At 30.1% G+C, this 15,262-nt stretch overlaps 3 protein-coding genes across 5 annotated transcripts; all 3 read right to left on the minus strand.

Annotated features, from left to right (window-relative positions):
• Positions 1 to 736: 736 nt before the first annotated feature.
• LOC112680736 lies at positions 737 to 2,248 on the minus strand. Its single transcript, XM_025550926.1, has 2 exons — positions 1,945 to 2,248; positions 737 to 1,653 (listed from the first exon to the last, which is right to left on the minus strand). Exons 1-2 carry the CDS (start codon positions 2,246 to 2,248, stop codon positions 737 to 739), a joined length of 1,221 nt encoding a protein of 406 aa, XP_025406711.1.
• A 6,580-nt stretch (positions 2,249 to 8,828) lies between these two features.
• LOC112680735 lies at positions 8,829 to 10,696 on the minus strand. Its single transcript, XM_025550925.1, has 2 exons — positions 10,211 to 10,696; positions 8,829 to 9,182 (listed from the first exon to the last, which is right to left on the minus strand). Exons 1-2 carry the CDS (start codon positions 10,497 to 10,499, stop codon positions 9,163 to 9,165), a joined length of 309 nt encoding a protein of 102 aa, XP_025406710.1. The 5' UTR covers positions 10,500 to 10,696; the 3' UTR covers positions 8,829 to 9,162.
• A 930-nt stretch (positions 10,697 to 11,626) lies between these two features.
• On the minus strand, positions 11,627 to 15,008 carry LOC112680734 (52 kDa repressor of the inhibitor of the protein kinase-like). Of its 3 annotated transcripts, none has more exons than XM_025550923.1 (4): positions 14,702 to 15,008; positions 14,455 to 14,636; positions 14,118 to 14,207; positions 11,627 to 13,906 (listed from the first exon to the last, which is right to left on the minus strand). In XM_025550923.1, the coding sequence occupies exons 2-4, from the start codon at positions 14,458 to 14,460 to the stop codon at positions 11,657 to 11,659; spliced, it is 2,346 nt and encodes a 781-aa protein (XP_025406708.1). In that variant the 5' UTR covers positions 14,461 to 14,636; positions 14,702 to 15,008; the 3' UTR covers positions 11,627 to 11,656. The 3 variants fall into 3 exon arrangements, with proteins under 3 accessions (XP_025406708.1, XP_025406707.1, XP_025406709.1); XM_025550922.1 differs by having other exon boundaries at positions 14,455 to 14,639; XM_025550924.1 differs by lacking the exons at positions 14,118 to 14,207; positions 14,455 to 14,636; positions 14,702 to 15,008 and having other exon boundaries at positions 11,627 to 13,698; positions 13,776 to 13,874.
• Positions 15,009 to 15,262: the final 254 nt, after the last annotated feature.

Genomic DNA, 15,262 nt, shown 5'->3' on the forward strand with positions numbered 1-15,262 from the left:
ATCCAATATTATAATTACGATAATTAAAATGAATGTATGGTAACTTAGCAAATCTTTTCTTAGTGTGAGATAGGGCCCAAGTCCCTTGTGAGATAGGACACCTACCTCCCCTCAAACTGAGGCACGTGCCTCAAATATAGCCCTTCGCCACGCCACTGATAATAAACCAGTAATTTTTCTAAGTATTTAATTAAGAGTGTTCAATTATTAATATTACCTATCTCTCTCAACACGTCTCAAGATTACGTTCAACGTGCTACGTCGTTAAATAATTAATGTGTTACCCAGGGTTGGACTGGCTCTTCAAACCGGCCCGGGCTGAACAATTTTACCGGCCCTACCAAAGTGAAATTATTTTACATTCATATTGCAATAGAGAAAATGGGTCTGGAAGATTCCAAATCTCCATTATTATTCATAAATTGAACTTATTACATTAATTAAACGATAACTGTCAACCATTTATTTAAAATAAAATATTATACATACATATATATATATATATAGACATATAGTTCTATCTATAATAATAATTAAATAAAACCCGTAGGTTATAATAGTACTTATTTTAAGTTTTTTTCTATTTTCAAATACACTTAAATTATACACCATTTTTAAATGTAATAATAATAATAATAAATACTTATTGTAGGTACTAAGTATACTCAAAAGACAAATCATATTACTTATAGGCTCTATTATATTATACATTATTATACATTAATTATTAATAAATTTATCCAATAAGTAATTTTTTCATCAAGTCACTGCTTTGTGCAACATATTCAATTATATCTGCATTTTGTAAAGAATATAATATATCTTTCTCACACGACATTATAATAAATTCTTCCACACGTTCTTGACTTAAATTACTCCTTAATCGGTTTAAAATATATTTTAATTTTGAAAATGTTCTTTCACATTGAACTTGAGTAATAGATAATGTTAGCAAAAACTTGTATGCCAAAAACAGTTCTGAATATGCTGTAGCATACAAATTATACTTACATAAAATTTGGTAACAGCAAAATATACAATCTTTACACGTCTTTTTATGTACACGGTGTTCTTTGACTAACTCAGATTCCTCGTCTTCCTCGTCCTTTTCTAGATCCAATGTCATACAATTATATTCATCAAGTAATGTTTTTGAAAGTGAATCCCATTTTCCTGCAAAGTCTATTAATTGATCTTGTAATATTTGTTTATCGATATTTGGTGAAAAGTCTGTCAAAAGCTCAGCTATTTTATTCATGGAATTTTCAGGTAAATTTGATATTAATTTAAAATTAGTAGGATGTAGCCATTCAAAGTCTACGTACATTTCTTTATGCTTTGAAAATCTATTTTCTAAACTCTCAATAACAGTATCCAAAGTTATGTTATAAACATTAATTTCATATTTTTTTTTGGAACAATCATAAGGGGTATCATTGATAATTTCGTCGTGAAACTTTGGGTTTCTTCTAATTCTAATTTCTTTAAAATCATCTTCAACTCTGAATGATGTATCCTCGTTTTCAAATATCACGTTCATAGCAGACGAAAAATGTTTAGCTTTTTCGTACACATCAATAAATTTTCTACTTACATCTTTTAATGTTATTATTGTGTTTTCTACCATTTTGTAAGATTGTAGCAAATCAATTCCTGAAGTTTGTAAATAATTAGATAATGGAGTGGTACTTTTAAAAATAAGAAGAAATAATTGTGCTGTTATTATTGTATCAAATTTTAATAACATTTGTAAGTACACATTAGCATTAAACCGTGTATCAGAATTCATTCTTTCTGATGTCGAAATATTAAACAACGTTTGGCATATTTGAACAAAGATTGCGTTTTGAGAGTCATTTAAAGATCCAAAAATTTTCCTTAACGATTTTTCTTTGGACCACCATCTTGTTTCACTTAACGTACTTATAAAACTAATATTTTTACCTTCTGTTGTATCTCTCCAAAAATTCATTCGTAAATACGATTCACGAACGAATCCTGCAACTTTGTTTAAACAATTAAAAAGAGAAATAGATTCATTAGTTTTCTGTGTTACATCCGATACAACTAAATTTAGTACGTGTGCATAGCACCAAACATGAATTTGTTTGGGTGAATCATCAGTTAACCACTTAGTGAATCCTTTATATTGTCCTTGCATGTTAGCTGCACCATCAGTTGAGTTCCCAATACATTTTGTTATATCTATACTTAATTTTTTTAACTCGTTTGAAACAAGTTCATGCATATCTTTACCTTTGCCTGATTTACAATTAACAATGCTTACAACTCGTTCATGAACTTGATTATTTACGTATCTAACTACAATGGAACACTGGTCTACTATATTGATATGCGTGGTATCAATTTGTATTGTAAAAAAATGTGCATGTTTAATTTCCTCAGATATTTTCTGTTTTATTAGTTTAGTTATTCCTTCGATTATTACATTGGCAGTCGTTTTTGACAAAAAACTAACAAGATTGCCTCGTCCTTTGCTATTTTGTTTTTCATGTATTTTTTTACTCTTATCGATGCATTTTTGCACGTGGTTGTTTAGTACAGGATCAAATTTTGAAATTAATATTAATATTTCGAGTAAATTTCCATGATCTAATGCATCATTATCTAAAGCAGCGTTTCCCAAACTGTGGTCCGCGGACCCCTAGGGGTCCGCACGTATACCGGAGGGGGTCCGCGAACGTAAATTAAAAATTTACAAAGTATACCTATCCATAAAACGAAAATAATGATGCAATATTCGTATTACATGGGAAATACTGTTGATAATAAATACATTGTTGAAATAGTTATCGTTGAAAAGCAATTAAGATTAGATTATACGTATAGAAGACAAGACTATCCAGAAATATCGGACTCAGCACTAAGGCCATTGATGCTTTTTTCAACAACTTATCTCTGTGAAAAAGGATTTTCAGCTTATGTATACACTAAAAATAAATATAGAAATCGATTAAATATAGAATCAGATTTACGTATTCAACTTTCTAATATAGATCCTAAAATACCAGATTTAGTATTAAAGAAACAACACCATCCATCACATTAAACGCATTAATTATTTATTATAAAAATAATATATCTATTTATCCATTTTTTTTTATTAATTCAATTTTTCATTATAAACATATGTGTATTTAATTTTAAAAATAAAGCAAACAATTTAGTATTATTATTTATTATTGCTTTAATTTAAATTTTTATTTAGGGGTCCGCGATCTTTTTTATTTTCTCTAAGGGGTCCGGCAGAGAAAAAGTTTGGGAAACGCTGATCTAAAGTATACGCTGCTTCATTAGCACCACGGTAACTAAGACCCCTCTTGCCTATCATTTTGATTGTCTCAATAATACGTTCCAAAATATTTCTATTATTTTGTATTTCTCTGAGTTATATTTCTCTTGCTTTAATGAAATAACTTATGATATCTTTATTACTGTCAAATTTCAAAAATGATTCTAAATTGTTAATATGGGTTTTGCTCATTTCATGTTCTTTAATTCTGTCATAAAAATGCTTAGTTCCACCACTATAACCAGTTACAAAAATACTTTGATCATCTTTTAACCCAAATCCTATACAAATCCAACAAAAAAATGATTTACGTTCAAGACAATAACTTATCCATTTTCTAGTATCTCCCGTTTTCTTGTTTGTAAAATATACTTTATCCGTATTATAATCAATATCATTGGGTTGACAAGGGTGATAATTTAAAAATTGGTGAATTAATTCCTTAGAAGGTTTTTTTATAAAAGTCTATTTTAGTTGTACTATTACTAATGTCATCAGATACTACTTTGTTATTGACATCTAAACTTTGAGAATCCACTTTTATTCTTTTTATATTTTTAACAGCTGTAACATCCATCTTGTTTAGTGTATTTAAAAAATTTGTTTCATTTGTCTTAAGATTATGTTGGTCCTTATCTATTTCTATAAGCTTTGGCAAATCCTCATTACTATTTTCATTTAATGCATTTATTGTAGTAACAGATTTTTGAAACATATCTTTAATTTTAAAACAACTGTCTGCCTCTTTTTGTAGTTTTTTTTGTTTTTTTTCTCTATTTTTTTCGGCACCACCTTTAGGTTTTCTCTTATTGTTATTCGAATGATCTTCCATTGTACTGTTAAATAACAGATAATTTATACTTAGGTAAATGTGAAAGTAAAAATAAATTTTAATGCCGACCGTCGCCGACGACCGCGAGGTTGAAAATAATTTGCTGAAAACAATTTAATTGGTTATGTGCACATCAATTCCATTTTAACGCGGGTCGCGTGTTTTGACTTATTTTAACACTTTTTGACTTATACACTGTATTATTTCCATTTTATGAATTTCTATATTTATATTTTTATATTTTATCACTTAATCTTAAAAGAGCACACAAGATAAATGTTTTTCAGATAATTATTAAATGCTAAAGTACTGTAGTCAGAACTACTAAAAACGATTTTTTTCAAAATCGAATTTAATAAAAAATATTATTTAAGGTGATATTGGGATATCTTAATATCTAGAATAACCAAGTGACGTCTATGGTTCAGACTCGGCATAATCACCTATCTGCTATCCCAAAGGTGATAAGTTAAAAGTTGCGTACATTGTGCGCATACGTAACAAAAATTACTTTTATAGGGTTTTAACTTTTAAATATTTCAAAAAACTAAACACTAGAAAAATGCTGGCTTCACTAATGTTTTCAGTTCATAAATACACATCACATACTGACAAACTACATAGACATACCTACGTACAATAAAAATTATAAAAATATACACTTTAAAGGTAGGTAAATCAGGTAGGAAGCTGGGGTAGGCACATATACACGAGCCGCCACTGAAAACAATACAATTATACAAAACAAATTTGATACTTACGTGTAATATGAGCGAGCACTCGCACCAGTGGCGTAACTAGCAGCAAATTTTTGGGGTAGCGAAGACTTTTATACATTTTTAACCTTTTTCCATTAGCACAAATAGGGGGCTATGTGGGCTAATAAAAAAAATTACATTATAATTTATTTATAAATTGTATTTATCATATCACATTTCAGTTTTAGTGACTAGTTTAAATAAATATTATAGGAACTCTTACAATACAAAAATTACTAAAAATAATTACTATTTTAAATCTATTTTTCGGTTTTTGTTCTTATTAAAAAGATTGATTATTTGTTCGTTGTTTACTTCTCTTTGTCTTTCGATGTATAATATAGCCATGTTAGAAAGACGTTCTTGACCGATAGTAGTTCTCAAGTAGTTTTTTAGCTTTTTTAAACAAGAAAATGACCTTTCACATGATACGCTTCTAGTGGGAATGGTTAAAAAAATTTGTAACAATTCAACTATAATTGGGAAACCATTTTGAATATCTTTGTTTTTCAAATATAATATTCTATTTTCAATGTTATTTTCTTTGCCATAGCCTTTAAACATTTTGTTAAATATTTTTAATTCAGCAGTTAAGTCATCTTCATTTGGTCCATAGAATTTGCACACTTCTTGAATTGAAGATTGACTAAGGCTTTCATTTGTCAGTGTTTCCATCAGTGAGTTTAATATGGAAAGATAATTTTCGTTGAATCTATCTTTGATTTCTTTCATGACAATATCCAAAACTGGAAAATAAATGGAGATCCGGTAATAGGACTTTTCATCATGAAACTCTGGAAAAACATGACCACCTCCAAGTTTTTTATAGGAAATCTTTCTATTACGAGGAAGTTTTGGTGGTAGAAATCCATTATTTTTTACCAAATCTTGCGAGGATTCCCAACATTTAATGAAACTTTCATCTGAACGTAAGTCTTGCAATGAGTGGTAAGTTTTGATTGACATTTCCTTAACAAGTGCATAGTTTATTGATGGTGACTGTAAATATTTAGAGATTATGTTTGTTTGTTCAAGCACAGTTTTTAATAAAAACAAACAAAATATAAATTCAAAATGAAGTATGCAATTCAACACATTGTTTGCTTCTGATCCATAATTCACATCATTATCAGAAATATTTTGTAGTGTTTGAACAATAACAGGCAAAGTGTTAATAACTGAATTGATTGCTTCAATGCGACAGTTCCACCTTGTATCGCTTAAAGATTTTAATTTAGTTTTTTGGGACACATTTATTGAACTTGTTGATAATATTTTTTCAAAAACACTATTTCTCTTTGATGATGCACCCATAAATGAATATAAAGTTTGTAGAGTTCCAAATGTATTTCTTACAAATGATGATTGTTTCGAAAGGTCTACAAGACATAAATTTAAAATATGTGCATAACAATGCACATAAATAGCAAATTTATTTTCCGATCGGATTCTAGCTTGGACACCTGTATATGAACCTCGCATAGATGCAGCACCATCGTAACACTGTCCTCTGATGTTTTGAATACTTAAATTATTTGTTTGTAAAAACTGTTTTATAAGATTTACTAACGTTTCACCATCAGTTTTATCGGTGCGATAAAAGCCCAAGAAAACTTCATGGGTAATAAATAGTTTTGAAACATATCGAATACATATGGCCACTTGCTTAGCCAAGTCCTGTGTTTCATCAACCATAATACTAAAAAATTTGGAATCCTGGATATCTCTAATTATTGATTGTAAAACATCTTTCCCCATGTACTCTATAAACATATTTAAGTATGAAGGATTTACATATCTACAACTTTTTTCTTTTTCAATAAAGTATTGTTTAATAATAGTATTATCTTTAGCTCTTAATTCCATAAGTTCCAAGAAATTACCTTTATTTAAAGAGTTATCATCTTCCCGATGACCCCTAATGGCAATACCTTGTCGACAACAGTACAATAAGCTATCTAACAGGCAATTAAAATATAATCTATTATTTTCAACTTCTATGCTATATTGTTTGTTTACTTGGACGGTCACATCACCAACAATTACAGTTGATTTCAGTCCAGCTATTTTTACTGTAGAATCTTTGTGAGGAATACTAGATTGATGTTTATTAAAACTTCTTATAGCTTTAGGCCAGTTTTTAAAGCCAACATTAACAAATGCTGGTTCAGTATGTTGACCCCTACATGCTTTGTTAGTTAGACTTGGAAACGCTCTACATGAATAACAGTAAGCTGCCTGACTAGTAGGACTGTAGTCTAACCATGGATATAAATCATACCAAGAGATAAGAAATGATCGGTTTTTGTTCACTTCAAACTTGATATCCTTTGGTTGAAATGGTCCTTTATTTTGTAGTACTTTTTCATAAGCTCCTTTAATGTCTGATGTTAGATCGTCTTCATGTATGACACTACATCCAGAATATGAAGCACATTCTAAAAAACAAATATGTGTTGAAATTAATTATTGTTGAGAATCTAGAACATTTTATCATTTTATTCAATTAATAAGTTAATAAAGTTAATTTAGTTTTTACATTATTTTATAGTTTATATCTAATCAAAACTACAACACAGTTTATATTTTAAAAATAACATCACACAAAAGACAATTTTTATAACTATTTACCTGGATCTGAATCTGGTAGTAGTGATGATTGCGTTAATTCCGATTTAAATCGTGTTCGTGGATTGTATTGTTATGGGCTACCACAAAAACATGTATAAATAGAATTGTGCGTAACACAATATCACAGGTGTTACACACCCATATTTGATCATAGACTATCTATTAATTTAAAATATTATGAGATTAATATATATTCTGAGAAACACCTACATTTAATAGGTTGGCCATAAACCAATAATAACAATGTATATTTTAAAAGATTAATATATATTCCTAGAAACACCTACATTTAATAAGACCAGTAATATATATTAAAAGATGTAATCTATAAAATGATAAGTAGGTCAAACGAACGTGGCCTATTGCTAAATAAGGAGTTATGCCGAAACAACAAGACCAATGACGTCAATCAATCCATATAAAAGAGGGATCAAAATGACCACAATTCAGATGAGTTCTAGTCACGGAACAACAAGCTACTCCGCGTCACTTTGTATTAGAATTTTGTTAAACACTTTGAGTATTAAAATAAATGTATTAATGTATTAAAAGTCTCATGTCTATTTAAATTAAACACATCTTCGACTCGCAACACTTGAAATCGAGCCGGTGGCACGTAACAGTATGAACTACCTGTACTTTCAGTACTGTGATCCCTGTTGGCTTTTGTTTTAGAGCCAGAAAGCCATTTTAATAAGCTCATTTTGACGAAATACTAAGATTTGTCAAGTCAATAAAAATGATAAAAAGTTTTGAAGTAAAACCACAGTCCACGCTACAACAGTACTACAAATAATAATAACAAATCAAAATTCAAAATGATAAAACAAATAACAATTTAAAATGTTAACAAGGATAAACCATTTTCTCGTTAGTCGTTATTGTAATGTTTTTGAATTATCATAGAATACAGATAATGAGATAACATAAAAATGTTCATGTTATCAATTGTTCTGTGCTACCAGTGCTACCACGACTGTCTGGGTTATATTTTGTAGTTATACTGTTATCACTTATCACTTATCAGTTACTCGGTGACATGAAAATTCATAACTAATTTTTTTTTCATGATATGCTACGATCTATAATACAACGATTTTTTTTTATCAAATTATATAAATACTTTTGGGGTAGCAAAATGATACTCTTGCGACCCCATAATAATTTTGGAGGTCGCGACCGCTTCCCCTCGCTACCCCATAGTTACGCCACTGGGTGGTACAGCCGGATTTAGTAAGCACGCTCGCACATGGTCACTAAGCGTGCACGTGAAAACTACTAGTACTACTACTACTTTTTTTTTTTTTTTTATCTTGGTATCGTCGAACCGGGGGAGTACTGCCTCTGCTCTGCATTCCCGCCGGTCCGCCATCGTTTATTTATTTAAAATAATTACACTTACAAATTTAATATTAACATCATTCGCTTGTCGCATGTTACAAAGCTGCGGTTTACAATTGCGGTATATACAGTACAAGTTTTATTAGCTACCTAGCTTACAGTCACATATTTAGTTCGTTTGGGTCATGGTTATCCTTTTCGCAGGCCGGCTAACCAGCCCGCCGCCTTAGTAGTCACGTACTACGGTGCGTTGGTGTGTCTTTGAAACTCCTCCTCCTCCTTGGTGATCAGTATTTTCTTGATGTACCTGGATTAAGATCCAGAACTGTATAAAAATTTTTATTTAATAACCTTGGAGTTATTTCATCTAACGTTGGAATGGGATAATTTTCTTCTACAATATTTTTGTTTAAATGTTGAGGGTCTAGACACAATCTTAGACTTTTGTCTGGCTTTTCAATAATAACTATGTTGTTTAACCAGTCAGTTGGCTTGTCAACATAAGACACAATACCTTTTTCTAATAATTCTTTTAACTTAATTTTTAACCTATCTACTACTGTATGTGGTACTCTCCTATAAGGTGCTGGTTGTGGTTCAGCGTTATCTTTAAGCTGAATTTCATACAATTCAGGGAACTTACCAAGTCCAGTAAAAACATCAAGATTATTTTTTATGAATAATTCCTTTTCTGAACATATCATGTCAACTCTTTTTATCAAATCATATTTTACACATGATTCTAAACCTAATATAGGAATAATATTTTTACACTTATGCAGTTGACTCGGTTTTAATATCAAAAACTCAACATTATCTATACATTCAGGACTTATCATACATTTTATTTGACATTTTCCTAGGTTCTCTATCTTATGACCTCCATACGACTCAACATTACATTTATTAGATTTTAATTGTGGTTGTGGTTTAATTTCCTTGAAATGTTCCCACGGAATAATGTTAACGTCACTTCCTGAATCTAATTTAAATGTTATATTCTTATTAATCACTCTTAATGTTTTTGTCCAACTACTATTAATCTGATGCACATTATATATTGTATCGATTTGAAACATCTCCTCCTCACCATAATGCGTTTCATGGACCTCTTTTTTCTCTTCTTTGTTTTTGTTCTTACATCCTACAGCAAAATGGTTCATTTTTTTACATATACCACACATTTTACCAAATGCAAAACACTCTCTAGGTTTATGTTTCCTACCACACTTCAGTTATACTCATTATTTTTATCACCGTCACTTTTCTTATATACTCCCTTTACATTTTTATTTTTAACATATTTATTATTATTAGTCTTAGTTAAATTCTTACCTTTATCATTAACTGTACTCTTCATTTTTACCATATGTACTTCTGTTGATGTTGCCATTTCTTGCAGTTCTTGTTTAGTTGCCTCTGTGGTTTTACATATTTCCTCCGCCTTGTCCATCGTCAGATTACTTATAGTTAGTAGCTTGTCTTTGATTTCTGGATCTTTAACGCCAAACACTATTCTGTCTCGTATCATGTTATCCTCTTCTTTGTATTCACAAGTAGCAGCTAGTGTTTTTAATTCAGTGAGAAAATCATCAAAGCTTTGGCCCTCATGTTTATACAACATCCAAACTTATATCTTTGAAATATTATATTCTTTCTTGGTTCACAGTATTGGTTGAATGCTTGAACTACCGTGTCAAAATTAGTTTTTTCTTTCTTTTTAAAGTTATTATAAATCTTAACTCCTTGTGGACCAATTAAATTCAATAAGATATTAATTTTTCTTAAGTCATTCTCTTCATCTTTATTAGATGCTATTAAATAAATATTCAATTGTTGATACCACTCTTTCCAGTTTTGTGCAACATTACCACTAAAGGATAATTCATGAGGTGTACGGTACTCCATTTTGTCTTTATCCGTTTCAATCGTGGTTTTGTTATAGTATTCTTCTACGACTGCGCCATGTTTTATTACATATGACTCCTGGATGTATTTATTATTATTGAGAATAAACTAAAACTATTTAAATTGCACTTTTACAGTAAAACTTTTATTATTTATAACAACGTAGTGTACTTTTAAAATCATGTTATTACTAATAGTATTCTAACCTCTTAAACGGTTGACCCGTCACAGCTTTTTGATAACATGAGAGTTATCACAGTCCATGGAGCCGAATCCCGTCGTAGGCCTAGAGTCCAGAAACGCGTCCAACTTTTCCCCATCCAGTTTACGCCAACTCCACCCTGTAGGTGGTGGTTGGGATACACTGGCGGTTATCCGGGAGATGTCAAAGGTTATGTATTGGTGTAGACTCAGCGAGTCCACATCCAGTACCCGCCAGTTTGATACTTTCTGGCATAGCGCCCGAGATGCAAAGGTCACGTCGATGAATGATTCGGATGCGCCTCGTACGAATGTTGGACTGTCACCAATGTTGCATACGTGAAGGTCTAGAGAGCAGTGGCGTACGCAGGATTTTAGTTCGGTAAGGGTTTTCAATATATGTTGATCAGTGACTCGTGGGGGGCTTCGCCCCCCACACCCCCCAATATATAGCTAAACTGATAAATATAACCAACATTATATAACACATAATAATTCTTTTAAAATAAATTCCTATTTATGTATTTAATCATCGAAATTCTTAAAATGATATAAAACATTAGATAATAATTATTAATTAGTATTTATAAAATATTAAAATATTATATACTATAAACAAAATAATAAAATAAGTGAACAATATATTCATGAATTATATTTATTTATAATAAATTATAGATTCAGTCTTAAATTTAATCTACGATTAGAATATTTAACCAAGTGATTTAGAACCTCTTCAGGTAATACACTTATATCTGTATGGATGTTTAGTAACGCTAACCCATTTAATCGCGACTCACTTATTGTATTACGGAGATATGTTTTTAAGCGACGTAATGTAGAGAAAGATCTTTCTGCAGATGATGTAGTAATGGGCAATGTTACTAATATTTTTAACAATAAATAAATAGTTGGAAATAATATTTTATCACATGTAATAAGAGCATCTATAGGACTTTTTGGATTCATTTCATTTTGTTCCACAAATGTATACCATAATTTGAATTCTTCAGCAGTCATTAATTTACTTTTATTAATAAAAGATGAATACGTTTCATGAAGATCGATAAAACTTTTTTCTTGTTCTTTTGATGGGTTTTTTGTTTTAGGAATCAAACAGGAAAAGTTTTTTAGAATAGTATTATGTGATGTGAGTCTTTCACGAAGCTGGAGCAAAAATGTGTCGAGAAATGGTATAAAAATTGACCGTAAAAAATGCTGCTCAACATTTTCAGCTGGAACATTATTCCTAGTTTTTTGGCGATTAATTTTTCTTGGAAGTGAAAAATCAGAAATACCAATTTGTTCACAAGTTTTCTTAACAGTTTCAAATAATTTCATAAATTCATTTTCACTGTTAATACGAAGTTGTTCAATTAAATTCTCAACACATGAAGCAGCATCTAATGCAGTTTTTAAATCTGAATTTTCTAGTTGCAAACTACGACTCAAACCAACACTAATAGATAGGACTTTAGTTAAAACGTAAAGAGAAACTTGAAATTGTAATTTTTCAATAGCACATAATAATTGATCTGCCTGAGATGATATATTACTAGAAATCCAAGAATATTCTTCAATAAATCCAGTACTTGAATTATTAGATAATATTTCTAACGCACTGACTACAGCGAGCTGCATCTCTTCATATAAAATAACAGCATCGTGGCGCTGTACCCAACGCGTTGGACACATTTGTTTTAACCTGCTAGCTTTAGAACTAGGAAACAAATCTTTAATACATCTTTGAAGCACCTCAAGTCGTTTTGGGTATCCAAAAAAATTACAAATTGATTGCATGGTACCTATCGTATTACGAATTTCCGGGATATTACAAGAATCAGAAATTACCAAATTCAGGCAATGAGCGCTACAATGGATGTAATAAGCTAGTGGATAAATTTCACGAATTCTAGTTTGTACACCTTTAAACTGTCCGCTCATAGCAGCAGCTCCGTCGTAACCTTGGCCGATCATAAATTTGGGGTTTATACCAAAACTTGAGATACTTTCTAAAATAGTATCAGCAAGACCTTTACCACTGACATCATTAACTTGTACAAATTGAAGAAAGTCTTCTCTTATCTTTTTTTCACCATCATCAAAATATCTTATACAAATTGAAAGTTGTTCCTTTGTAGATACATCCATTGTTTCGTCTGCTAATAAAGCAAAACATTCAGCATTATTAATTTGGTCCACTAATTTTTTTAGAATAATATTGTTACAACTTGATATTATTTCATTCTGTACTCTAGGACTAATGTAAGTAGCATTTTTGGAAGCAGTATTTAGATGGTTTTCCAAATCGCAATCACCTGCATCAATTCTAAACTTCAAAAGAGCACGAAAATTACCTTCATTTAGTGTTTTATCATCTTTATTTGAATTATCAACTTTAGTTTGTAAAGATTTAAGACCATGATCAAAATGCCCTCTCAAAGCCAGTCCTTGTCGCCCACATAATAATACAGTTTTTATAATTGGAAGTATTTTTTTACGATTTTCCAAAACTTCTTTTTTTTTGGCTTCATTTAACTGCAGATCTATAGATATGGTTTTTTTTTCTTTTATAGATAGGACATTTTTTTCTTGTAACTGATTAAACTTGTGATAGTCGGTTTTTTCATGTTTTTTAAAATCTTCTTTAGCATTTTTCCAGTGGTCATATTTATCCAAAACCAAGCGACCAGTAGCTTCGTGTGATCCCTTACCTACACATATATTAGGAGAAGGAAAAAAAATACAAATTTTACAATAAGCACCATCTTCAATGTCAGAGTAAGCCAACCATTTGAATTCATACAACCAGCTGTGTTGAAATTTCAAATTTCTTTTACCAGATTTTGGGAAGTTGTAGCTTACATTAGGTATCCATAAATGATCCAAAATGTCAAGTTTTTCATCATTTGACATTGATACCTAGAATAAATGTCACATCTAATTTATGTATTTTATGATAACCTTTAAATTACAATTTAAGACTAAAATATTGGTAGTTCAACTTATTATTTTTTTAAATTTAACCTAAGTGCCAATGAAGTTAATTTATTTCAAGTATTCGTGTTTGATACTAATATGAATACACCAAATACAGCTACAAGAGTTTAAATGTCAATAAGTATCAACTTACTGTTTTTCCAACATAACATGATACATCATTTCTAACACATTTACTAAGCAGTGTTTTTGAAGAGTGAATTTTTACTTCTTCAACATTTTCCTAAAAATTAGGATTAATAAGCAATTAGGAAATTAGCAATAATAAATAACTAAGATAAAATCATTCAAATGATTCAATTGAAATTAAGGTAATAAGAAAAACATTAGAACAGTATATTACAAAAAAGGAAGCATTAAAATAGCTATAGGTATACTTAAACTGCATTACAAAGCAGCTTATTTATTTACTTAGTTAATTTTTATTTTATAAAATATTTTAAAAACCCATGCAGCCATGCTAATCTTACCATCATAGATGATTTGGACCTTAGTCATAGTTAATGATAATTTTTAAAACATAAACTCACAAACGCCTTTTTGACAGTTGATTATTGATTAAGTTTTTACACATATTTTCTAAACAAATAACTTAAAAAGATATTTGTAATTGTAATATTTATATTTCTGAATTTACCTATGTACAATGTACCTACTAAATATTAAGTGAAAATTAGTATTTTAAAATTTGTGTTCGAGTAGCCAGTAGGTACTTACCAAAATTAGGTTTTGTGACTCTATAGTCTCACTTTGTGGTAAAGGTGATGGGTCACTATTTGATTCTAAAGTATCAGCAGATGGTTTGGTTTTTTTTGAAAAAAAAACTCAATATTGAGGTATTTTTTCGTTTAGCACTCATTTTTTTTATAAATTGTGGCTGAATGCCTGAATCCTGAACACCAAACTACACGAGAAAGAACATCAAGAAACCGTTGGTTGATTTGATAATTGATTATTATTCGTACTACCACTTTATTATGTGCTACCACTACTACCTAGTACCTACGATAAAATTAGTGATAACTGATAAGTGATAACACTATTTAGAACCGTTCTAAATAGAACGTTTCATAACGTCCCGCACTTCAGATGAAAACATCAATAACACTGCAGCTATGCTTTCTCGATTTTATACTACAGTGATAATTTAGAGTCGTCTAGTTGTTTATTAAAGACATGATTAAAAATTAAAGACCATAGTCTATAGATAATAGACATATTATTTAAGTGTTTGACAAATAAATAAATTTTAAGATGAGAAAGAAATTTCGGGGGGGG

This window comes from Sipha flava, unplaced genomic scaffold, assembly GCF_003268045.1.
Source record: "Sipha flava isolate LNK unplaced genomic scaffold, YSA_version1 18017_pilon_pilon, whole genome shotgun sequence".
NCBI classification, from domain to species: Eukaryota; Metazoa; Arthropoda; class Insecta; order Hemiptera; family Aphididae; genus Sipha; species Sipha flava.